We start from the raw sequence: 24,337 nt of genomic DNA on the forward strand, positions 1-24,337 counted from the left end.
GACTGCAAGAGCGGGTCAGAGCGCGGTGAAAGTACAAAACCGGAAGTGTGTGCGGTGAGTATTTGCTCGTACAGCAAAGATTGCTCGTAAACTGAGTTACAATTCAGTGCACCCTCTAATCTGCCTCTTCCTCACTATATCCTAAATTGAAAGCTCAGGCATTACAGCCACAAATGGTGAAAATAGAGGGGGGAAAAAAAGTAGGTGTAAAAAGGTGTACAAGACTGCTCGCCCATGCCGGGGGTGCACAGAGTATTTTGTGCTTGGTTGGAAGAGTCCTCTTGTGCTGACAGATCTCTTCCATAATTTTTGATATTCTAAAAAAAAATATACAGCTACACTCTGAGACGCTAAGGCATGCAAATATTGAATATAGAAATGTATAATACTAAAGCTTTTTTATCCAGCGCCACCATATTTTTCAGCACTTTACATACATCAGTAACACTGTCCCCTTTGTGGCTCACAATCTAAGGTCTCTATAAGTATATCCTTGTAGTGTGGGTGGAAACCCACGCAAACATGGGAAGAACATACAAACTCCTTCTTGATGTTGTCCTTGGGATTTTATTCCAGGACCCCAGTGCTATAAGACTACAGTGCTAACCATTGAGCCGCCGTGCTGCCCCCACAGAATTTAGGCATGCATTAATGTTGAGGAAGTAAAAATTGAGACACTTAGTGCATAGAAAAGGCCAATTTTATGTGAGCCCAGCAGCCAGCGACAAGACTTATCTTTTTTGCTGTGTCCCTACCTAAGTGCATCTACCTGGGCTGAACAATACAGTTTTATGGGCAGGCAGGAACCTGCTAATAGAAAATGCAAAATCGCTTTAAGCTGGTGGAAAGGAGTGCCCAGCCAGAAGGCATGACCTTATAATCAAAACTGATGGCACTTCCCAATAGTTTTGCACTTGTTTGTATTTGTCTGTTAGGAAGTGCCGTCAGTTTTCTTATTTTATAATTGTTGATATCATCTGTGGGACCAGGCTTAATGTGATGTGATTTTTATTGTGTGGTTTTAGTGTTCAGAAATGACCACCTGCATAGCTTAATCTTGATTCCTGGAATTTGCTAAAGGTCACCCTGTGGCCATCCGGAAAGATCATGAGGACGTAAAGTCACATCAATCTCGTTCACAGATCTGTACACGCTGCTGTTAGAAGACATTCTGGTGTTGCTTCAAAGACAGGATGACAAATTGATTCTCAGATGCCACAGTAAGATCCTGGCCACCACGTCTGACAGCAAACACATCTTCAGCCCCGTCATCAAGTTGAACACTGTGCTGGTTCGTCAAGTAGCAACAGGTGAGTGATTGCTGTAAATGTGTCTAATGGTTTATCACATTCCAGTATGGTGCAAAATTATATCCATGAAGATAGGTCTGACCGACTGTATACGTTGTCCTATCACTAAGATATGCCACAACTTTATAAACAGCAGGTACTCGACTTCTAAGACTCTCTGCAGTCTGCCAAGTAATGGGAGCAGAGTCCTTTCAATGAAATCCTTGCACATGCCCCCTTTCTGCAGTGATGGCATATATTACTGATATTGTGGCTGAACCCTTTTCAGTGTTTGTGGTGGTCTCTTCCCACCCAGTTCTTCTTTTTCATATTTTCCTCTCTTCTTCCACAGATAACAAGGCTCTCTTTGTTATATCCATGTCAGACAATGGAGCACAAATTTATGAGCTGATCGCGAACACCGTATCGGAGAAAAATGTGTACGTAATACCAATGCTAACGAGGAGTAATCGACTTTTCTTAGTGACCACATGTACTTCTGCTTCGTAGAAATTTGTATGAGACAAATACTGTAGAACTGCTTTCGGTCACTGTTTGTATAAAGTGTGATGGGGCTCACAGTGTAAAGAAATCAACTCAAGAATTTGCACTTTGATAAGGAGCGTATAGTGTACAAAATCCATTGTTAGGGTATGTGCCCACGATCAAGACTCACTGCGTTCTGGACGCAGCGGGTCCTAACCTGCGGGGTCACCAGTCTCCTCCGCAGGAGACTGCAGCTGCTCGTACCCACGATCAGGGTTCAGTGCGCTGGAGACTTTCACTTGTGCTCTTCCTACGGAGAACGCATGCAAATTCGCAGAAAACAATATCCATGCTGCGGCTTGAAAAGCTGCACCGCAGTTTAGTGTTTGCTGCGGAAAAAACAAGCACAGTGGGCACGGCATTTCTATAAATCCCATCCACTGTGCTTGTACTGTACAAGGCAGCATTTTGGATGCAGCGAAAACATGCTACATCCAAAACGCTGCAAACACTGATCGTGGGCACACACCCTAACAGTGGGTACGCACCCTAACAGAATCCTGAATCAGAGGGAATGTCCCATGAAGAACATTGATTACCTATCCAATGGACAAATGATACATGTATGATTGCTGGGGGCCAGCTGCTGAGACCCCCTCAAATTCAGAAAAAGAGGCTCCCAGAGCCACCTGTGTAGATGAAGCAGTACTGAGCATGTGCGACTACCGCTTGTATAGGTACGAGGGGCTGATAAGTCTTTACTTTTACCCATAAAGAAATGCGATAGGATGATGAAACTTTACCTTTATTCCACATACTCTCCACTGATGTGAACACAGTTCTTACATTGGTATTCCAAGTTCTGTAAGCCTAGCAAAAAAGATTTCAGTTGTTGTGCCTCAAACCAGGCATCCAAAGCAGCTACGGCATAAAAAATGGTGTGAAATTTGGTACCCGTGAGGTGTTTCTTCCGGTTTGGAAACAGATGATAGTTGGAGGGAGCTAGATCTGGTGAATAAGGTGGGTGGTCAACCAGCTTGAAGCCCAGCTTTGCCAATTTTGGCATGGCCGCTTGTACAGTGAAGGGAAGGCGTTGTTTTGCAGGAACAAGATTCCTTTGGACAGCTTGCCGCGCCTTTTGGCTTTCAGAGCTGCCTTCAATTGGTCCAAAAAGTTAAATGTAATACCTTGCATTGCTGGTGGAACTCTTTTGAAGGTAGTCCACTAGCAGCACATCCTCCTTATCCCAGAACACAGACGCCATCACCTTAGTACCTGATTTTTGAACTTCTTTGGATGAGGAGAACCACTGTGCCTCCAACTCTTTTGACTGCTCTTTTGTTTTCAGGGTCATAACAATAAATCTGGGTCTCTTCCATAGTGACCAATCGATCCAGGAAGTTCTTATTAGTCCAGAAACACTGACAAATGAACCGGGAAGTTGTCACTCGCATGCTTCTCTGATCTGTTGTCAAACATTTGGGGACCCACTTTGCAGATCACGTCCTCATATCCAAATGGTCATGGATAATGACACAAACACGTTCATGGGAAATCCCCTTGATGTCTGCTATTGCTTTAGCTGAAATTCGTGGATTCTCCAGTATGAGGTTGTGCACAGCATCGACGATCTCCGGAACAACCATAGAGGACGTTCCTCATCATTGGTGCTGAAGTGGCCCGTGTCTGTGACATATAACCATCAATATCCTTTTTGGACTTTCCTTGCAGAAACAAGAATTTTATCACTCCTCTGCTCTGTTGCTGTAAATATCGCATTAGACTCTCCGCCATTTTGTTTTCCCGCGTGCGTAGAACACTGTTGCCGTAAGCAACAAACACAAAATTTTGAAAACCTATATTAGACACACAAGGCTTTCATTACCATTGAAACAAAGATCACAAAGCCAAAGACTTATCAGCAGCCCCTCTTATAATGGTCACATGCTCACTGATGCTCCATTCACACATGCTGTGGGACACTTGTTTATTACATTAGAACGTTGGGATGTCTTCCTTAACCGTAGGCGATCAATCAGTTCAAACCAATCCTGTGGAATTGGTCTCTGGTAAAGTGATTAGGACACTGAAGAATGTGTAGGGCAGTTGGAAAGAGAAATCAAAACGTAGAGGAGCAGCAAGATCTGACCATTTACGGTAGAGATTACAAACGTAAACTCGGCCTTATCAAATCTACTTGGCCAAGCCATCTACATGTATTAGCCAGAAAATAGAATACTTTACCTCCTCCTACACCGTATGGGTATATTTTGAACGTTTTGTTGTCGTGTACCATTTTTGTTACTGTTTAGCCCCTACAGTTAATTAACTAAAAATTCCTATCGCAATGTCAACTCTCACACGTGTGGCCATAGACACTTATCAAGGGGATTCACAAAACATATATTTACGAATCTATATTTGTGATTTGGCAATAACGAGCAGTAACCTCATAAACTATAATAACAATTATACACCTGTATATTTTGCTTTCAAGTAGCGGAACCATAAGGTTTTTACGTGTGGTTTGTTTTACATTAATGTGTATATTGTGAATAGTTTTACAGCAAATGGAGACAAATTGAGTAATTTTGAATGAATGTCCCTTTTAAATAACTAAACATAGCATTTCAAAAGCATAAAGAAACACAAATCCTATGATAGTGTAATTACAGAAGACAAGAGAACTATGGCAAAAAACCAAAAATATAGTTTTATTGTGAAATAATTTAAGACAACATCAATAGCAAAAATGGGGAAGATCTCAAAATGAGGGACAGTATAGATACATGGACTAAAGGTAATATAAAAAGTATAAAACCTTAACCTACTGGTTAGGGGGGGGATACTGAAATGCAAGTGCTGAAGATTCAAAAACACCTCGTCCACAACAGTATGTATATTAATTACCATGGCCTTATGTATCATTTGAACGCTCTTTCAACAGATAAGTCAATCCATAATAGTATGTACGATATCAGGACCTAAATAGTAAATGATACTGTTGCAGAGGATATGCCAGTATGCGTCCCTCCACCCTGACGCTTGTTTTGCCTTGCTTTTTCCGGAGATATGCCTGATTAAAGAAATCCCTTCCTAATTCTAAGGATATTGGGCTAATGAATATGATACGTAAAGATACCAGCCAATGAAACGAGTGGGAGGAGCCCTGGCATAGCCTCCTAAATGCAGCATGTAGGCATTTGACTGTGTCTGCGGGCTGGACTTGAACAGCCAGAAGGCCGGATGTGGCCCGTAGGCTGCGCATTGCTCTGCTCTGCTCTAAATGATTAGTATATCACATGGATACATGAGATGGGATGTAATTTGATAATCACTGACATTACAGAGAAAGTACATAAAGGAATTAGCGAGTGTAAGAAAGTGTTGGTGCTAATTAATAAAGTGCTATAGTGCAAGGGCAAGCTAATAGAAAAAAAATTGGGTAAAATGGTAAGTTATTAAAAGAATATATAATATAAACCAGTGATTCCTGACCTTTTTTTACCACGAGAGCCACATTCAGTTTTAAGATAGAGTTGTGAGCCACACCTAGATTTAGCTCCTGCCTTCCCCACAGTAGTGACATCTCCGTAATCTTGTGCCAGCCAAAGCTTCACTGCATAAATCATAACAAGGCAGTATATTTGCATCTATGGGTTCCTACCTTACCCTTATTAGGTACTTTTGCATCAAACACTCCCGCCACACTGTCGGATCAAACATCCCCTATATCTGGCGGGATCATGCTATGTTTCCTAGACCTAATGTTAATGTATCAAGTGCAGAGGCAGTTGTGAGCCACACATCATGACCCTGTAAGCCACATGTGGCTCCCGAGCTACAGATTGGGGATCCTTGATATATACTATCACGGGGTCCTTCTCTGGTATCACACAATCAATAGAGCGAGAGATGAGTGTACAATCCAAAGAACATTTATTCCAAACAAAACAGAAGGTCCATAAAATAATCCACCACACGGAGGGTAAAATCGCCTAGTAATGGGATAAATATCCCAGGAATCAATCACAATCCTCCAGCAGTCCTTTTCCAGGAAATTGGGGTTTCTCTACAGCTCTCTGGGGTGCTGCCTGTAGCCGCAGCTTCTCCCCCAGAGAATGAATCTTCCTGCTTGTATCTTCTCTTTCTCAGACAGACTGAATAATTCCCCAGGTAAACAAAGAGGTTGGGTGGATTCCAGGCCCCCCTTCCCCAGACTTTGGGACAAAAGCCAGGCAGGGGGTGATTAACCTGCAAACAGGACAATGTACACACAAGGCAATCAAATGGTAACTGAGCTGAGCTAATTTACCTGCAGACAAGACAAGGAATACGAACCTACATAAAATGATAAACAACCCACAATATCACACCATCACATATACAATGACTCATATGTAGATATTTGATATGACTTTGCAGGTCCATGAACTGTATCATGCACAGCCAGATGTGGTCGGATTTCTGGACGAAAGCAACCATATTTTTCTAACTCTGTATAAATTCATTAAATAACCTCCGATTCATAGTGACTGTATATCACTTCAGATGTTCTGAAAGATAAAGCCGTTATGTAATGCAACATCAGAGAGTGAACAGTAAGTTGTGAAAAGTTTTGTCATTTTTTTAAGGCGTTAAAAGCTGAGTTGCTTTCTAAGCATCTCCAAACCTGTTATTTTGGGAGGACGTCCTTCATCTTGAAAATGTGACCTTGCGGTTTTTCTGGATCAATAATTCGATGAACGGCTACTTTAGAGCAATGTCCTTGAACCTGCTGCTAAATATATTTTCAACATTTGGCAAACTTTGATGAAACCTAACCCTTTTTACACCCTTAGTTATTTTTAGGCAGACCGTATGGCAAATCTGCAGTCCTCAAAATTGGATATATTTTCACTGCAGTACAACTTGCGTGGACGTACTTTCATTTCTTTCATTAGTTTTATAACTTAATGAGACATCTGGGAATATGTAGAATATTTGGTTTTCTTTTTCTAGAATCTGCACCGCATTTATACAATGGTTGTGCCTATTATTGCTGATAACTGACACTGCGACAAGACTGGTGGGGAGTCTATCAAATAAAAAGCTTTCAATAAATCCCTTTAATGCATCGACATGATGAGCTCTGATTTGTATTATATATATATATATATATATATGTATATATATATATATATATATATATATATATATATATATATCTAGATATATATAAATATAAAATTATACATAGAGAGAGAGAGAGATGGAGTGATATTTATATCGCATACATATGTGTGTGTGTATATATATATATATATATATATATATATATATATATATATATAAATATATAATGAGGGAGAGAAATGTATCTATCTCTAGATATAGATATCATATATATTTATATCTATATAATGTATCTAGCTATGAGAGAGGGGGCAAGAAGACATGTTTTAACACTTCTAATAGAAGCCTATAGGGAAAAAATGCACCAAAATTGTCCTAGTGGGCATGAGTTTTCCTGAAGTCACATCCATTTTGAAAAATTCAGCACTGTGTAACAGTTCAAGCAATGTTCTGCATTATTGGACTTTAAAGAGGATCCATGATAAATCAGAGAAACACTATCCGTACCAACACACTACAGGATGCAGCAGACCCTAATGATAAAGGTGGGGGCAGCACAGGTGCAGAATACTGATGACACCACAAACTTACAATTTATGGAGGGCGTGGTAAAATACCTCATGTTTTTCTTATCTTTTTACAGCATATTTTTCATCTTTGTGCAGGATGGAGCCAGACCCTTTAGTGTTGGTTGGGTGAATTGGGTGTCTGTCCTGTGGTGTGTACTTATATAGTAGCGGGCACCCCTCCTGATCTAATAGTCTGGCTTACAGCCTATTGATGATGCTCAGACACTGCATTACACGTGTGATGGTGCCCTATACAAGCCATAACTGTGTGCATGTCTAATAGTAGCAGCCACCTCCTCCATGTATGATAGGTTGAGTGGTTGTTTCATCAGTATTTCTTTATCGTTCCTTATGGGAGACCCAAACCATGGGTGTATAGCTTCTGCCTCCGGAGGACACACAAAGAACTACACTCAAACGTGTAGCTCCTCCCTCCCAGCATATACACCCCCTGGTAGCCAGTCCTAGCCAGTTTTTTGCTTTGTGTGTCAGGAGGATCACACACACACATGCATCCTCTTTTGATTTTTCATTTTTTCTAAAGATTTGGAAGAAAAGCGGGTCCACTGGACTCCCGGCATGTCCCTTCTCACCCCCCTGGCGGCGGTGCTGTTAAGGTTGACTTCAGGGCAGGAGCCCTTCATGCCGCGCTCCTTCACCATCCCTTAGGGGCTCTGGCTTGAAGTTAGAGCCAACACGGTTCTCACTGCCTTGCAGGAGACCGGCTTCCATCCGCAGCCCTTGTGCAGGACCCTGCTGGAAGGAGCACTGAACCCCCACCCCACCAGGGACTGGGCCCTGCGTCTCAACGCTAAGTATAGAGACGTTATTCAGAGGGTCCTTCTGCAATGTGGGGCACTTTTATTGGGGGGGACAGTGATTTACTTTGATAATGCTGCTTTTTACTGTGTTTCCGGCCGGTTCCACGGTTTTTACTGAGAACCGCGCCGATGATGCCTGACTGTCGGCCGCATGCATAACTCTAGGCCCCGGCTTCAGCCGCGGCCTAGTTTCGTTTCGTTCCCCTGCATGTCAGTCATGCAGGGGGACACTGCAGCGCCGCCCGCCGGCCGCTCTGCACAGGGGAGGACACTCCTATCTGAGGAGATGATTCCCTCCCCTGTACATCTCCTTAGCCCTCCGATTCCCGCTCCTGGGTTAACCCCCGCCCCCCCCCCCTCACTCTGGCGCCATTTTCTCAGCGTTCTTAATACACTGGTCGGCGCTGGCTGCTCTGCAGTGCAGAGGGAGTGAATATCTGGCTGGGGGTCCAGGCTTGGAATCCGGGGGCGCACATAATAGCGGCCTGATAAGTCACAACCTTTGGTTGTGCACTTTTACGCACTCTCAGGGCATTCTGAAGGAGTTAATTCTTTATTATAGAACCCCCTCCTCAGCAGCATGGCTCACACTAGGAGCAAGGCTCCAAGGCTGTACACTACATGCTCTGCATGTAAGGTCATATTGCCTGAACCGGCACAGACCACACACTGTAATGGTCTAATGTGGTGGTGCCTCAGCCTGGAGTCTCCCCAGGCTGAACCCCTGTCTTGGGTAGCATCTTTTTCCAATGCTATTTCCCAGTCCTTTGCAGACTCCATTGGACAGTTGTCTCGGACGCTGCTAAGCATGCATCAGCCCCCTTCTCAGGGTGCCTCTGATGCTCCAGCTCGCTCTGCAGAGCTCACAGAGTCTGTTTCATCTAATCCCAGACCCCGTCCTCCTAAACGGAGACGCAGGGACTCCTTTCCTTCCTCGCCCCACGGCTCTGCCTCACGGGCCGAGTCACATGGCGAGGAGGATACCCTTACTGTGGGCTCAGACGCTTCGTCTCTGTACCCCATTGATACCGATGGTGATGCAGATGTTAGCGATTTGATAGCGTCCATTAACTCCGTTCTGGACCTTAACCCTCCAGTGTCAGAGTAGGAAAACATCAGTTTATCTCACCTAAGAGAGCAGGCCACTGTGACTAAACCCAGGGCCTGTCCTGACAAACGCTTTCTTAAGCGTACTTCTGACTTACTGGGGGCTCGGACGCTCTCCATGTACCCTTTTGATCTGTCTGAAAGTGACGCAGATGCTAATGATTTGATTGCGTCCATTATATTTATACTGGACCTCAATCCGCCTGTATCAGGGGAGCACCCCTCTTTGGCAGAAAAGCATCAGTATACCTTGCCTAAGAGAACAAGGAGTGTGTTCCTTATCCACTCCACCATTCAGGTCACTGTGACCAAGCCCAGAGCTTGTCCTGACAGACGCTTCCCAGAGCGTGGTTCTGATGACTGTTTCCCCCTTCCACCAATGGTGGTCAAGGAGTGGGCTCATTCACCAAGGGTGGACCCTCCGGGGTCTAGATTTTCAGCCCGGACAGTTGTCGGCTCCTCTCTGAGGATCCCACTGTCCGCCAGGTTGTCCTTCTGGACAAATCTATATATGAGGCGGCAGGGGCCTCGTTCTCCCCATCTTTGCAGCAGTGCGAGCTCTCAAGCCATCTCTGCTTCTTGGGAGGAGATGCATTCCCTCACCAGGGCCTTTTTTTGCCCGAATGGGTTGCCTTAACTTCCAGGCTTCAGTCTTTTCATCCTATAGCTGGAGACTGTCACCACACTGCGGTGGCCTCGGCCACTTCCCTCGCTATCCGCAGGTTCCTGTGGCTTCGAGAGTGGAAGGCAGATGCTTCTTAAAAGGTTCCTTGCTGGACTCCCTTTTGCTGGGACCAGTCTATTCGGTGAACAACTGGAGGAAATTATTAAGGAAGCTTTTGGCAGGAAGAGTACTTCCATGCCACAACCCAGGAAACCTTCCAGGGCAGGAACCAGTCGAGGTTTCGTTCCTTTCGTTTCCTCTAACTGGTCGTCCTCTAAGCCCTCGGCCTCGTCCAAAGGTCCGTAAACCAACTGGCGCATGAAGCCGTGTCCTAAGTCGGCAGGAGCTGCTGCCACCAGGGCAGCCTCCTCTTGATTATCTGGCCACGCCAGTAACGTCCTTGGTCGGTGGCAGGCTCTCCCTCTTGGGCGACGTGTGGTTGCAACACGTCTTCGATCAGTGGGTGTGGATTACCCTCTCCCACGGCTACAAAACAGATTTTTTTCTGACAACTCCCCCCTGCTCCAAGGCACCCGCCTTCTCACAGGCCGTGGCATTCTTGCAGGCCAATGGAGTAATTGTACCAGTTCCCGACTGGGAACGGTTCTGAGATTTCTACTCAAATCTCTTCCTAGTCCCCGAAAAGGACGGTGCTTCCGACCTGGATCTCAAGCTTCTCAACCAGCATGTTCAGGTGCGGCAATTTTACAGAAATCTCTGCGATCAGTCAATGACCCAAGGAGATTTCTTAGCATCCATCGACATCAGAGATGTCTCTCTGCATGTGCCATTCGCAGTTTCCCACCAGCGTTGGCTACGTTTTGTAATCAGAGAGGAACATTTCCAATCGTGGCTCTCCCCTTGGGCTAGCCACGGCCCTTGTGTATTCACCAATTGTGGTGCTGCTCCTCCAGGGGTTGGTAGTGATTCCTTCCTGGACGCCCTTCTAGTCAGGGCTTCATCCAGTGCAGACTGTCAGCGGAGTGTCTCGCTCACTCTCGCCACGCTTGCAAGTCCACTCTGACCCCGACCCAGGAACTTACGTACCTAGGGATGCAATTCGAGACTCTGCTGGCGCTTGTGAAGCTGCCCTTAGTCATACAGGAGTCTCTTCATCTGGCAGTTCGCTCTCTGCTGAGGCTCCGCCGTCATTCCATCAGGCACCTCATGCAGGTGCTGGGTCAGATGATGGCGTCAATAGAAGCGGTTCCCCTTGCCAGTTCCATCTGCGTCCCCTGCAGCTGGACATTTTCCGCTGTTGGGGCAAGGGATTTCTTCCTTGCACAGACTGGTGGATCTGTCGCCACAGACCAGGAGCTCTCCTTAAGTCGTGGCTTCGGCCCCTCTCTCTGTACCAGGGACGCTCCTTTCTGGCCCCGTCCTGGGTGATTCTGACCACGGGCCAGTCTATCCGGCTGGGGAGCTGTTTCTCCACCACCGATCATAGGGCACTTGGACACCGTCCGAATCAGCCCTTTCGATCAATGTGCTAGAAATCAGGGCTGTAGTCCTTGGACTCGCAGCCGCCTAACAATGTTGGAAGTTCAACATATCCTTCAGTGGACGGAGGACTCCGAGTCCACCATATCCGCAGTCCACATCCCAGGCGCAGAAAACTGGGAGGCAGATTATCCCAGCCGTCTAACCGTGGGCAGCGGCGGGTGAGCCCTGCATCCGGCAGTGTTCCGGTCAATTTAGCAGGCGGGGCACTCCGGAAGTGGATCTATGGCATCCCGGCACAACAACAAGGTCCCGGTTTACGTGGCTCGCTCCCACGATCCTCAGGCCTTGGCACGCGCTGGTTCCAGATTGGTCCCAGTTCCGTCTGGCCTACGTGTTTCCCCTCTAGCTCTCTTGCCCAGAGTCCTGCGCAAGATCAAAATGGAGGGCCGTCGGGTCGTACTTATCGCCCCAGGCCCAGGCGAGCTTGGTTTCCAGACCTGCTCCGTCTGTTCGTAGAGGTGCTGTGGCATCTCCCGGACCGGCCAGACGTTCTCTCAGAGGGTCCGTTTTCCACAACAATTCTGCGGCTCTCAGATTGACGGCGTGGCTCTTGAGCCCTGAATCCTTACGGCTTCAGGCATTCCTTCCGAGGTCATCTTCACTATGACTCAGGCTCGGAAGTCTTCCTCGGCCAGGATTTACCTCAGGACTTGGAGAATTTTCCTGTCCTGGTGTCGTTCTTCTGGCCATGCTCCTTGGCCGTTTTTTCCTTGCCGACCATCCTGTCCTTTCTACAGTCCGGCCTGCAGCTAGGTCTGTCCCTCGTTCCCTCAAGGGACAGGTCTCGGCTCTGTCAGCATTGTTCCAGCGGCATATCGCCCGACTGGCCCAGGTGCGCTCCTTCATGCAGGGCGCATCTTACATCATTCCGCCTTACCGGCGGTCTCTGGATCCCTGAGACCTTACTCGGGTCCTCATGGCCTTACAGAAACCCCCCTTTGAGCCTCTTAGGGAGGTTTCGTTGTTTAGTCCTTCACAGAAAGTGGTCTTTCTGGTGGCCATAATTTATCTCAAGAGAGTCTTTTATTTGACTGTGCTCTCTTCGGAGTCACCCTTTTTGTTTTTTTTCGCCAAGACAAGGTGGTTCTCCGTCCAACTCCGGGCCTTCTCCCTAAGGTGGTGTCCCCTTTCCACCTTAACCAGGACATTTCTTTGTCTTCCCTTTGTTCGGCCCCTGTGCATCGCTTTGAGAAAGCGTTGCATGCTTTAGATTTGGTGCGGACGCTCCGGATCTATGTGTCACGCACCGCTGTTTCTTAGGCTGTGCACCTCTCTTGTGTGCTGACCATACGTCAGCGCAAGGGTCTCTCGGCTTCTCAACCGACCCTAGCTCATTGAATAGGTCGGCCATATCCGAGGCCTACCAATGTTCTCAGATGCCTCCCCCGCTGGGGATTAAGGCGCACTCGACCAGAGCCGTCGGTGCCTCTTGGGCTACGGCTCAGCAGGTCTGTCAGGCTGCCACGTGGTCTAGTCTGCACTTTTTTTCGAAGCACTACCAAGTGCATGCTCATGCTTCGGCAGATGCGAGCTTGGGCGGACGCATCCTTCGGACGGCTGTCGCCCATTTGTGAAGTTAGGTTTCGCCTACTTCTCAGTGTTTGTTTATTTCCCACCCATGGACTGCTTTGAGACGTCCCATGGTTTGGGTCTCCCATAAGGAACGATAAAGAAAAAGAGAATTTTGTTTACTTACCGTAAATTCTTTTTCTTATAGTTCCGACATGGGAGACCCAGCACCCTCCCTGTTGCCTGTTGGCAGTTTTCTTGTTCCGTGTGTTTTCACCGGCTGTTGTAGACAGAGGCAAGTAGGTTAGGACCCTGCTTCACCAATTAGGTGCTCTGGAGAAAAATATATATATATGTAGGAAAGAACTCCGGCACTCTTAGTAACCCCAATAAGAGACTTTAAGCAGTAGTGATGTTCAAATAGAGTTTTTTTATTCAGAGAAAAAGTCCATAAATAAATAAACGTTTTCGACCTAATTCGGTCTTCCTCAGAAAGGACTTATCTATGGAGATGCAGGGTAAAATTATGATCTTCCTTTGTAAGATCCTCCTTTATGGATCCACCGCTTCAGAACAGACCATTACGGTATGAAAACAGATGTAAAAATCAGCTGACTATAGGACCATTCAATAGCATATATTCAGAATATCGTCCTATAATTATCTATAATTGGATATCTTAAATGAGGTTGAATTGGACAATACTGAACAAAAGAGGAAAGCCCTCACGATTATGTTACAAAGTGGACATATGTGTGTGGGGAACCGCTCCGTGGACTTCACTGTCAGTGAAGTCCACGGAGCGGTTCCCCACACACATATGTCCACTTTGTAACATAATCGTGAGGGCTTTCCTCTTTTGTTCAGTATTGTCCAATTCAACCTCATTTAAGATATCCAATTATAGATAATTATAGGACGATATTCTGAATATATGCTATTGAATGGTCCTATAGTCAGCTGATTTTTACATCTGTTTTCATACCGTAATGGTCTGTTCTGAAGCGGTGGATCCATAAAGGAGGATCTTACAAAGGAAGATCATAATTTTACCCTGCATCTCCATAGATAAGTCCTTTCTGAGGAAGACCGAATTAGGTCGAAAACGTTTATTTATTTATGGACTTTTTCTCTGAATAAAAAAACTCTATTTGAACATCACTACTGCTTAAAGTCTCTTATTCAGTTGTAGACAGAGGTTCCGGTTGTTCCGGGTTTTGCTCTATCTCTACTTGTGGGTGGATGTCCTCCTTCAGCTTTTGCACTAAACTGGCTAGGACTGGCTACCAGGGGGTGTATATGCTGGGAGGGAGGAGCTACACGTTTGAGTGTAGTTCTTTGTGTGTCCTCCGGAGGCAGAAGCTATACACCCATGGTTTGGGTCTCCCATGTCGGAACTATAAGAAAAAGAATTTACGGTAAGTAAACAAAATTCTCTTTTTTGCACCTCTGCTTCCCCCACTTTAATTATGGGGGTGAGCTGCATCCTTTAGTGCTTTGGTATCGTGATCTGGCATTTGCGAGGAAGGCTGCCTTTTTTTCAGTTTCTTCTTTTTTTTTTCTTTTAATTTGTCCTTTCTTTGTCGCTCCATTGGGAGACCCAGACAATTGGGTGTATAGCTTCTGCCTCCGGAGGCCACACAAAGTATTACACTTTAAAAAGTGTAACCCCTCCCCTCTGCCTATACACCCTCCCGTGGATCACGGGCTCCTCAGTTTTATGCTTTGTGTGGAAGGAGGCACACATCCACTCATGCATTCTCAGATTAGTTATGTCGGTTGGAAGAAAAGAGGGCCCCCACGGGGCCCCCGGCATGTTCCCTTCTCACCCCACTACGTCGGCGGTGTTGTTAAGGTTGAGGTACCCATTGCGGGTACAAAGGCCGGAGCCTCATGCCGTCTCCTTCACCATCCCTTAGCGGCTCTGGGAGAAGTGGGATCCTGAACGGTCATCCAGTTGCTGGGACCGTGCTCCCTCCGCAGCCCCTGTGGGAATCTGCCGGACCGGAGTCTATTCAACCTCAGGGACCGGGCCCTGCAACTCTAAGGTACTCTGTGTCCCCATTGGGGAATGTGCAGGAGCGCACCTTCTTCCCGGACGCTGCGGCAGCTGCTGAATTGAGAAGACCGGCGGACTTCCGCGCCGACCGTGCCTGCTTGTCGGGCGCGGTCTCAAATTTAGTCCCCGGCTTCATCGCGGCCTAGTCGCAAAAATCCCGCCCCCGGGCCTGCCTGTCAGGGGTAAGGGCGGGACTGCCGACCTGACGTCGGATGTGAGGGCCGGAGCATCCTGCATGTTTCCTCCCCCCTCACTGATCACTGTGGGGACCCCAGATTCCCGCACTTTCCTGGCGCCGCCCACGGCTCCACTCCTCCCCTGAGATCTCCGGCAGCCATTTTTTGGGCATTCTGCCGGTGGAGGACTCTCAGAACAGCTCTGCAGCTCCAGGGGACCTAAAGCTGGGAATCTGGAGGCACACACTCCGCTTGTTAGCGGTTGGTAAGCCACACCGGTCACCCGGTGCTGGTCCCCCCTAGGGTGCCGGAATAGATACGTATTTATATATATATTTCTGTTCGGTCGGGCTGTATACCCTGTTTTTGCCCATATACCCTCAGTGATCATTCTCCTAGGAGACAACAGCATGTCGTCCACAAGGAGCAAACCTGTTAAGGCACAGGGGTTTTTTGCGGCTTGTACCTCTTGTGGGGCTATGTTACCTGCGGGTTCCACCTACCCTCACTGTGAGCAATGCTCGACCCCTGTTTCACTTGCTCAGCCGGAGCCTCGGTCACTAGTGGACCCCTCGGCTCATGTAGACCCCCCTGCTCCCCCTGTCCAGGCGCCAGGGACAGAGTTCTCCTCTTTTGCTGAGAAACTCTGAGTCACTTTCACAATCCATGGCTCAGTCTATGGACAAATCGTCTGCCAAGCTGCTAGAAGCTTTGCAGTCCAGACCGGTCCTTACACAGGCCCCGGCCCCTGTTGGATCGTCACCTCCAGGCCCCTCTCGGTCCGAGCCGCAGCGCGCTCCCAGGCTGGGCCCTAGGTCCCACGCGGAGTACTCCTGCCCGGACCACAGTCCTAGACAGGCTAAGCGGGCTCGCTGGGAATCTTCCCCGACTTCTTCACGCTGTTCGGGTTCCCAGCTTGAGGACTCTCTGGAGGACGAGGCGGACGTCGCAGCTCAGGGTTCTGACCCTGACGTCGCCCTTAACCTTGATACACCAGAAGGGGACACATTAGTGAACGATCTTATCTCGTCCATCAACCAGGTGTTGGATCTCTCTCCCCCGCCTCCTACTGTGGAGGAGTCGGCGTCTCAGCAGGAGAAACACTAGTTTCGGTTCCCCAAACGTACACGCAGTGCGTTCTTCGATCACTCTAACTTCAGAGACGCTGTCCAGAAGCCCAGAGCGGTTCCGGACAAGCGCTTTACTAAGCGCCTCACTGACACGCGTTACCCCTTCCCCGCTGAAGTCGTTAAGGGGTGGGCTCAATGTCCCAAGGTGGATCCTCCAGTCTCTAGATTGGCGGCTAGATCTGTGGTATCGGTGGCAGATGGCTCATCGCTAAAGGATGCCACTGACAGGCAGATAGAGCTCCTGGTGAAGTCCATCTATGAGGCCACGGGCGCGTCTTTTGCCCCGGCCTTTGCAGCTGTGTGGGCACTCCAAGCTATCTCGGCTTGTCTGACTGAGATTAATGCTGTCACACGTAATTCTGCTCCGCAAGTTGCGTCTTTGACTTCTCAAGCGTCAGCTTTTTCTTCCTACGCCATGAACCCAGTCCTAGACTCGGCTAGCCGTACAGCTGTGGCATCCGCTAACTCTGTGGCAGTCCGCAGGGCCATGTGGCTGCGCGAATGGAAGGCAGACTCGGCCTCCAAGAGGTTCTTAACCGGTTTGCCGTTTGCTGGCGAACGCTTGTTTGGCGACCGATTGGATGAGATTATTAAGGAATCCAAGGGAAAGGACTCATCCTTACCCCAGTCCAGACCTAAGAGACCTCAACAACGGAAAAGACAATCGAGGTTTCGGTCCTTTCGTCCCTCCGCCAAGCCCCAATCCTCTTCGTCCAGCAGGCAGGAGAAAGGCCAGAGGAACTCCTATGCGTGGCGGTCCAAGTCACGCCCCCAAAAGGCCGCAGGAGGCACTGCCTCCAAGGCAGCCTCCTCATGACTCTCGGCATACCCTAACCGCATCCTCGGTTGGTGGCAGGCTCTCCCGCTTTGGCGACGCCTGGTGGCCACATGTTCAAGACCGATGGGTGAGAGACATTCTGTCTCACGGTTACAGGATAGAGTTCAGCTCCCGTCCTGCGGCTCGTTTCTTCAGAACCTCTCCGCCCCCCGCTCAGGCCGACGCACTTTTTCAGGCGGTGGACGCTCTGAAGACAGAAGGAGTTGTGACCCCCGTTCCCCTTCAGGAACGTGGTCGTGGCTTTTACTCCAACTTGTTCGTGGTGCCAAAAAAGGACGGATCTTTCCGTCCTGTTCTGGACCTCAAACTGCTCAACAGACATGTGAGAACCAGACGGTTTCGGATGGAATCTCTCCGCTCGGTCATCGCCTCGATGTCACAAGGAGACTTCCTAGCATCGATCGACATCAAAGATGCTTATCTCCACGTGCCGATCGCACCCGAACATCAACGCTTCTTGCGTTTCGCCATCAGGGACGAACACCTTCAGTTCGTGGCATTGCCTTTCGGCCTGGCGACAGCCCCACGGGTATTCACCAAAGTCATGGCATCCGTCGTGGCGGTCCTACACTCTCAGGGCCACTCGGTGATTCCCTACCTAGACGATCTCCTAGTCAGGGCCCCTTCTCGGGTGGCGTGTCAACACAGCCTTACAGTCGCTCTGACGACTCTCCAGCAGTTCGGGTGGATCATCAACTTCTCAAAATCCAAGTTGACACCGACCCAATCACTGACTTACCTCGGGATGGAGTTTCATACACAGTCAGCGGTAGTCAAGCTACCACGAGACAAACAGCTTTCTCTGCAGGCAGGGGTGCAATCACTTCTTCGGAGTCACTCACACCCCTTAAGGCGCCTCATGCACTTCCTGGGGAAGATGGTGGCAGCGATGGAGGTAGTGCCGTTCGCGCAATTCCATCTACGGCAGCTCCAATGGGACATTCTCCGCAAATGGGACAGGAGGTCGGCTTCCCTCGACAGGAACGTCTCTCTTTCCCTTGCAACCAAGACGTCACTTCAGTGGTGGCTCCTTCCCAATTCTCTATCGCAGGGAAAATCCTTCCTACCCCCAACCTGGGCTGTGGTCACCACGGACGCGAGCCTGTCAGGGTGGGGAGCGGTTTTTCTCCACCACAGGGCTCAGGGAACCTGGACTCCGATAGTCTTCCCTTCAGATCAATGTTCTGGAAATAAGGGCAGTGTATCTAGCCCTATTGGCTTTTCAGCGTTGGCTGGAGGGCAGGCAGATCCGTATCCAGTCGGACAACGCCACTGCCGTCGCATACATCAACCACCAAGGCGGCACTCGCAGTCGTCAAGCCTTCCAGGAAGTCCGGCGGATTCTGCAGTGGGTGGAAGCCACAGCCTCCACCATCTCCGCAGTTCACATCCCGGGCGTAGAAAACTGGGAAGCAGATTTTCTCAGTCGTCAGGGCATGGATGCGGGGGAATGGTCTCTGCACCCAGAAGTGTTTCGAGAGATCTGTCGCCGCTGGGGAACGCCGGACGTCGATCTCATGGCGTCACGGCACAACAACAAAGTCCCGGCATTCATGGCACGGTCTCAGGATCACAGAGCTCTGGCGGCGGACATGTTAGTTCAGGACTGGTCGCAGTTCCGACTGCCTTATGTGTTTCCTCCTCTGGCGATGCTGCCCAGAGTGTTACGCAAGATCAGGTCCGACTGCCGTCGCGCCATTCTCGTCGCTCCAGACTGGCCGAGGCGGTCGTGGTACCCGGATCTGTGGCATCTCACGGTGGGTCAGCCGTGGGCGCTTCCAGACCGCCCAGACTTGCTGTCACAAGGGCCATTTTTCCATCTGAATTCTGTGGCCCTCAACCTGACTGTGTGGCCATTGAGTCCTGGCTCCTAGCGTCTTCAGGGTTATCTCAGGATGTCATTGCCACCATGAGACAGGCCAGGAAGCCAACGTCCGCCAAGATCTATTACAGGTCTTGGCAAATCTTCTTATCCTGGTGCTCTGATAACGGTTTCTCTCCATGGCCGTTTGCCTTACCCACTTTTCTTTCATTCCTCCAAGCCGGAATGGACAAGGGTTTGTCACTCGGCTCTCTCAAGGGCCAAGTATCGGCGCTCTCCGTATTTTTCAAAAGCGTCTAGCCAGGCTTCCGCAGGTCCGCACGTTCCTGCAGGGAGTTTGCCACATAGTCCCACCTTACAAGCGTCCGCTGGAACCCTGGGATCTTAACAGGGTGCTAACGGCTCTTCAGAAACCACCTTTCGAGCCGCTGCGGGATGTCTCTTTATCACGTCTTTCGCAAAAGGTGGCCTTTCTAGTGGCAATTACATCACTCCGGAGAGTGTCTGAGCTTGCAGCGCTATCATGCAAAGCCCCCTTCCTGGTGTTTCACCAGGATAAGGTGGTTCTGCGTCCGGTTCCGGAATTTCTCCCTAAGGTGGTATCTACTTTTCATCTCAATCAGGATATCTCCTTACCTTCATTTTGCCCTAATCCAATTCACCAATGTGAAAAGGATTTGCACTCTTTGGATCTGGTGAGAGCACTCCGGCTCTACGTGTCTCGCACGGCGCCCCTGCGTCGTTCAGATGCGCTCTTTGTCCTTGTCGCTGGCCAGCGTAAGGGTTCGCAGGCTTCCAAGTCAACCCTGGCTCGGTGGATCAAGGAACCGATTCTCGAAGCCTACCGTTCTTCTGGGCTTCAGCTTCCTTCAGGGCTGAAAGCCCATTCTACCAGAGCCGTGGGTGCGTCCTGGGCATTGCGGCACCGGGCTACGGCTCAGCAGGTGTGTCAGGCAGCGACGTGGTCTAGTCTGCACACTTTCACGAAACACTATCAAGTGCATACCTATGCTTCGGCAGACGCCAGTCTAGGTAGGAGAGTCCTTCAGGCGGCGGTTGCCCACCTGTAAGAGGAGGGCCGTTTCGGCTCTTGTTATTGAGGTATTCTTTTACCCACCCAGGGACTGCTTTTGGACGTCCCAATTGTCTGGGTCTCCCAATGGAGCGACAAAGAAGAAGGGAATTTTGTTTACTTACCGTAAATTCCTTTTCTTCTAGCTCCTATTGGGAGACCCAGCACCCGCCCCTGCTCCCTTCGGGCTGGTTGTTCTTTTGTGTACACATGTTGTTCATGTTGAATTGTTCTTTTGGTTCATGGTTCAGTTCTCCGAACATCCTTCGGATTGAATTTACCCTATACCAATTCATAAGTCTTCTCCTTCCTGCTTTTGCACCAAAACTGAGGAGCCCGTGATCCACGGGAGGGTGTATAGGCAGAGGGGAGGAGTTACACTTTTTAAAGTGTAATACTTTGTGTGGCCTCCGGAGGCAGAAGCTATACACCCAATTGTCTGGGTCTCCCAATAGGAGCTAGAAGAAAAGGAATTTACGGTAAGTAAACAAAATTCCCTTCTTTTTGAGAATCTGTGACCCATCACTTTATCAAGTGTGTTCTGAACTTCTGAGTTTTGAGATCCCAGGAATCCGATCAGGATCTCTCAACCCTAAGGGGCTCTGCTCACATCGAAAGCAGGAGATCTTCCACGTTACCACCACATTTCCAAAAATGAATTGTAAGGTTCGAAAATTGCAGAGAAAAACAGATCCTGTGAACATGCCCTAAAGAAGTGTTTCTGCTAAATATATTTATCCCTTGTGTTAGGGTGATAAATGACTGAGGGCTGGAGGACTATTAGGCCCCTACTGATCCTGAGCACAGGTGTCCCCATGGTGCACATGCACAATGGCTCCATTCTTTGAATAGATTGGGGGTCCTCCAATGTCAGATCATTGGGAGTCTTAATAGAGTGGCACTAATCATACACTTAAGGGTACTTTACACGCTGCGGTATGGGTACCGATATCGCTAGCGAGCGTACCCGCCCCCGACGGTTGTGCGACACGGGCAAATCGCTACCCGTGGCGCACAACATCGCTAACCCCCATTACACGGACTTACCTTCCCTGCGACGTCGCTCTGGCCGGCGATCCACCTCCTTTCTAAGGGGGCGGGTCGTGCGGCATCACAGCGACGTCACACGGCAGCCATCCAATAGAAGAGGATGGACGGAGATGAGCGGGACGTAACCTCCCGCCCACCTCTTTACTTCCGCATTGGCGGTGGAGGCAGGTAAGGAGATGTTTGTCACTCCTGCGGTGTCACACACACAGCGATGTGTGCTGCCGCAGGAACTACAAACAACATCGTACCTGTCGCTGCAGCAATATTAAGGAAATGAGCGACGTGTCAACGAACAACGATTTTTCACGTTTTTGTGCTCATTGATCGTCGCTCGTTTGTGTTACACGCTGCGATGTCTGTAACGGCGCCGGATGTGTGTCACTAACGATGTGACCCCGACGATATATCGTTACTGATATCGCAGCGTGTAAAGCACCCTTTAGAACCTATCTTAGTGTATTTAGTGGGAAAGGCAATTTAAAGATGGAAAGATTGAAAAACCCCTGTATTAAGTAAATGTCAGTGTGTGCTGTGCTCTTATCACTGTGTTGTAACCGGAGATCTCACCGTTCCTCCTGTGACTTTCTAGTTATTCTTCAATGCTTTTCTGGGATAATGAGGTGTCTGAGTATCAGACTTCCTAGGGTATGGGAGTACAGGCTTAAGATTCTTTACCAGATGATATTTAAATCTTATGTTGTGAAGTTTTACACTGAATATGATCTGTGGCCAGGTTCACACACAAATCATGCTCTGAGCACTGTCGGGTTTGCCTCCATGCCCCAAAAATCAGTTCTCCAAGAGAAACCTGGACAGAGCCTTTTCACTTAAAGGGAACCTGTTATCAGAAATTTTGCACTAAACCTAAAATAGTCCCTCTCTGCAGCTCCTGGGCTGCATTCTAGCAATGTTCCTGTTGTTTATGTGCCCCCTTTCTGACCAAAATAAAGACCTTGTAAAGTGGTAACTTTTTGTATTCAGATCTTGATAATGGTACATGGGGGCGAGCTCTCTGGTGGCCGTTAGTCTGCCTCCCTGTAGCTTTAGGCCGTCCCCCATCGCGCAATTTCAAAGAGGTGACGTGGGTAAGCTGGCCAGCGCTTGCGCAGAACGGTGGAGGCGGCGATGGAAGCGTGACCACGAGATTATGGGCAGGTACTAGTTGATGAAAGTCACAGCGCCGCCCATAATCTCGCGCATGCGCAACACGTCACCAGCGGTCACACTGCACATTGCAGTCCCGCAAGAGTGGCACGGCGCATGCGCAAGATTATGGCCGCCCATTATCTCACGCATGCGCAGCACGTCACCAGCGGTCACACTGCACATTGCAGTCCCGCGAGAGTGGCACAGCGCATGTGTGAGATTATGGCCGCTCATAATCTCGCGCATGCGCCGTGCCACTCTCGCGGGACTGTGCACAGTGTGACCGCTGGTGACGTGTTGCGCATGCGCAAGATTATGGGCGGCGCTGTGACTTTCATCAGCAAGTACCCGCCCATAATCTCGTGGTCGCGCTTCCATCGCCACCTCCACCGCCGCCTCCACCATTCTGCGCAAGCGCTGGCCAGCTTACCCACGTCACCTCTTTGAAATTGCGCGATGGGGGACGGCCTAAAGCTACAGGGAGCCAGACTAACGGACACCAGAGAGCCCGCCCCCGTGTACCATTATCAAGATCTTAATACAAAAAGTTACCACTTTACAAAGTCTTTATTTTGTTCAGAAAGGGGGCACATAAACAACAGGAACATTGCTAGAATGCAGCCCAGGAGCTGCAGAGGGGGAATATTTTATGTTTAGTGCAAAATTTCTGATGACAGGTTCCCTTTAATGAAGCCAGGGGTGTCACCTTGTCACTGTCTGGCCTTTATACTGGCAGTGCCCATCTTTTCCAGACATGCACAAATACATGTGAACATGACCTTACAGTGCTATTTTTTTGTTTTTTTTTTAGTTGGCACGACTTAATTACAAGAATGGCTGCTGCATCCAAAGTGGAGGATCCCAGATCTGCGATTCCACTACAGGTCACACCAGGGATTACAAATGAGTAAGTAAAATGTGGAAAACATCAGCGGGTATCATGGTATACATAACAGTTCCTTAAAGGGAATTTGGTACTACAATTCAGAAACTGTAACAGAGGGTATACCGTACACTGATATAGTTCCAAACGTCCTAGTATACTGATCAGTCTAAGGGCACCTTCACACATCCGTGATTTTTTTTCGTCTGCACAAATAATGTCATCAGAATTTGGTCAGTTTTTTTTACCAACACCGTTTGGTCTGATCGTAATCAATTTTCTTCAGCCGAGAAAAACTAATGAAACACATGGTGCGGCCTGTTACACCCCCCACCCTTAAAATTGCATTGGCAAGTGTTGTGAGCAGGAGCTCAAAATCAGCCAAGTCTGTGTGCTTTTATGTGTATCTCTCAATCCACGGAAAAAATCAAGCATGTGAATTACCCCACGGTCTGTCACAGTGCTGTGTGTGAAAAACACAGGTGAAACTCGTAGGAGAAACGCTAACCAGCCCTTAGGGCGGCTTTGCACACTACGACATTGCAGGTGCGATGTCGGTGGGGTCAAATTGAAAGTGACGCACATCCGGCATCGCATGCGATATCATAGTGTGTAAAGCCTTGATGATACGATTAACGAACGCAAAATCGACGTAATCGTATCATCGTTGCAGCGTCGGCGTAATTCATAATTACGCTGACGCGACGGTCCGATGTTGTTCCTTGCTCCTGCGGCAGCACACATCGCTGTGTGTGAAGCCGCAGGAGCGAGGAACATCTCCTACCGGCGTCACTGCGGCTTCCGTAGGATAAGCGGAAGGAAGGAGCTGGGCAGGATGTTTACATCCTGCTCATCTCCGCTCCTCCGCTCCTATTGGCCGCCTGCCGTGTGACGTCGCTGTGACGCCGCACGACCCGCCCCCTTAGGAAGGAGGCGGGTCGCCGGCCAGAGCGACGGTCGCAGGGCAGGTGAGTGCGTGTGAAGCTGGCGTAGAGATAGTTTTCGCTACGCCAGCTATCACACGATATCGTACCTGCGACGGGGGCGGGCACTATCGCGTGCGACATCGCAGCATCGGCCTGTGATGTCGCAATGTGC

The 24,337-nt window shown here is 48.9% G+C and overlaps 1 protein-coding gene across 3 annotated transcripts in view; it reads left to right on the forward strand.

The window, feature by feature from the left end:
* Nucleotides 1–24,337, forward strand: part of ARHGEF12 (Rho guanine nucleotide exchange factor 12) — a 258,987-nt gene that overhangs the window by 214,629 nt on the left and 20,021 nt on the right. For all 3 annotated transcript variants that reach the window (XM_075328415.1, XM_075328414.1, XM_075328413.1), the window contains 3 exons: nt 1,143–1,310; nt 1,642–1,729; nt 23,168–23,263. In XM_075328415.1, the coding sequence (XP_075184530.1) occupies nt 1,143–1,310; nt 1,642–1,729; nt 23,168–23,263 (352 nt within the window). The remainder of the gene's footprint in view (nt 1–1,142; nt 1,311–1,641; nt 1,730–23,167; nt 23,264–24,337) is intronic.

This window comes from Anomaloglossus baeobatrachus, chromosome 11 (genome assembly GCF_048569485.1).
Source record: "Anomaloglossus baeobatrachus isolate aAnoBae1 chromosome 11, aAnoBae1.hap1, whole genome shotgun sequence".
In the NCBI taxonomy this organism is placed as follows: domain Eukaryota; kingdom Metazoa; phylum Chordata; class Amphibia; order Anura; family Aromobatidae; genus Anomaloglossus; species Anomaloglossus baeobatrachus.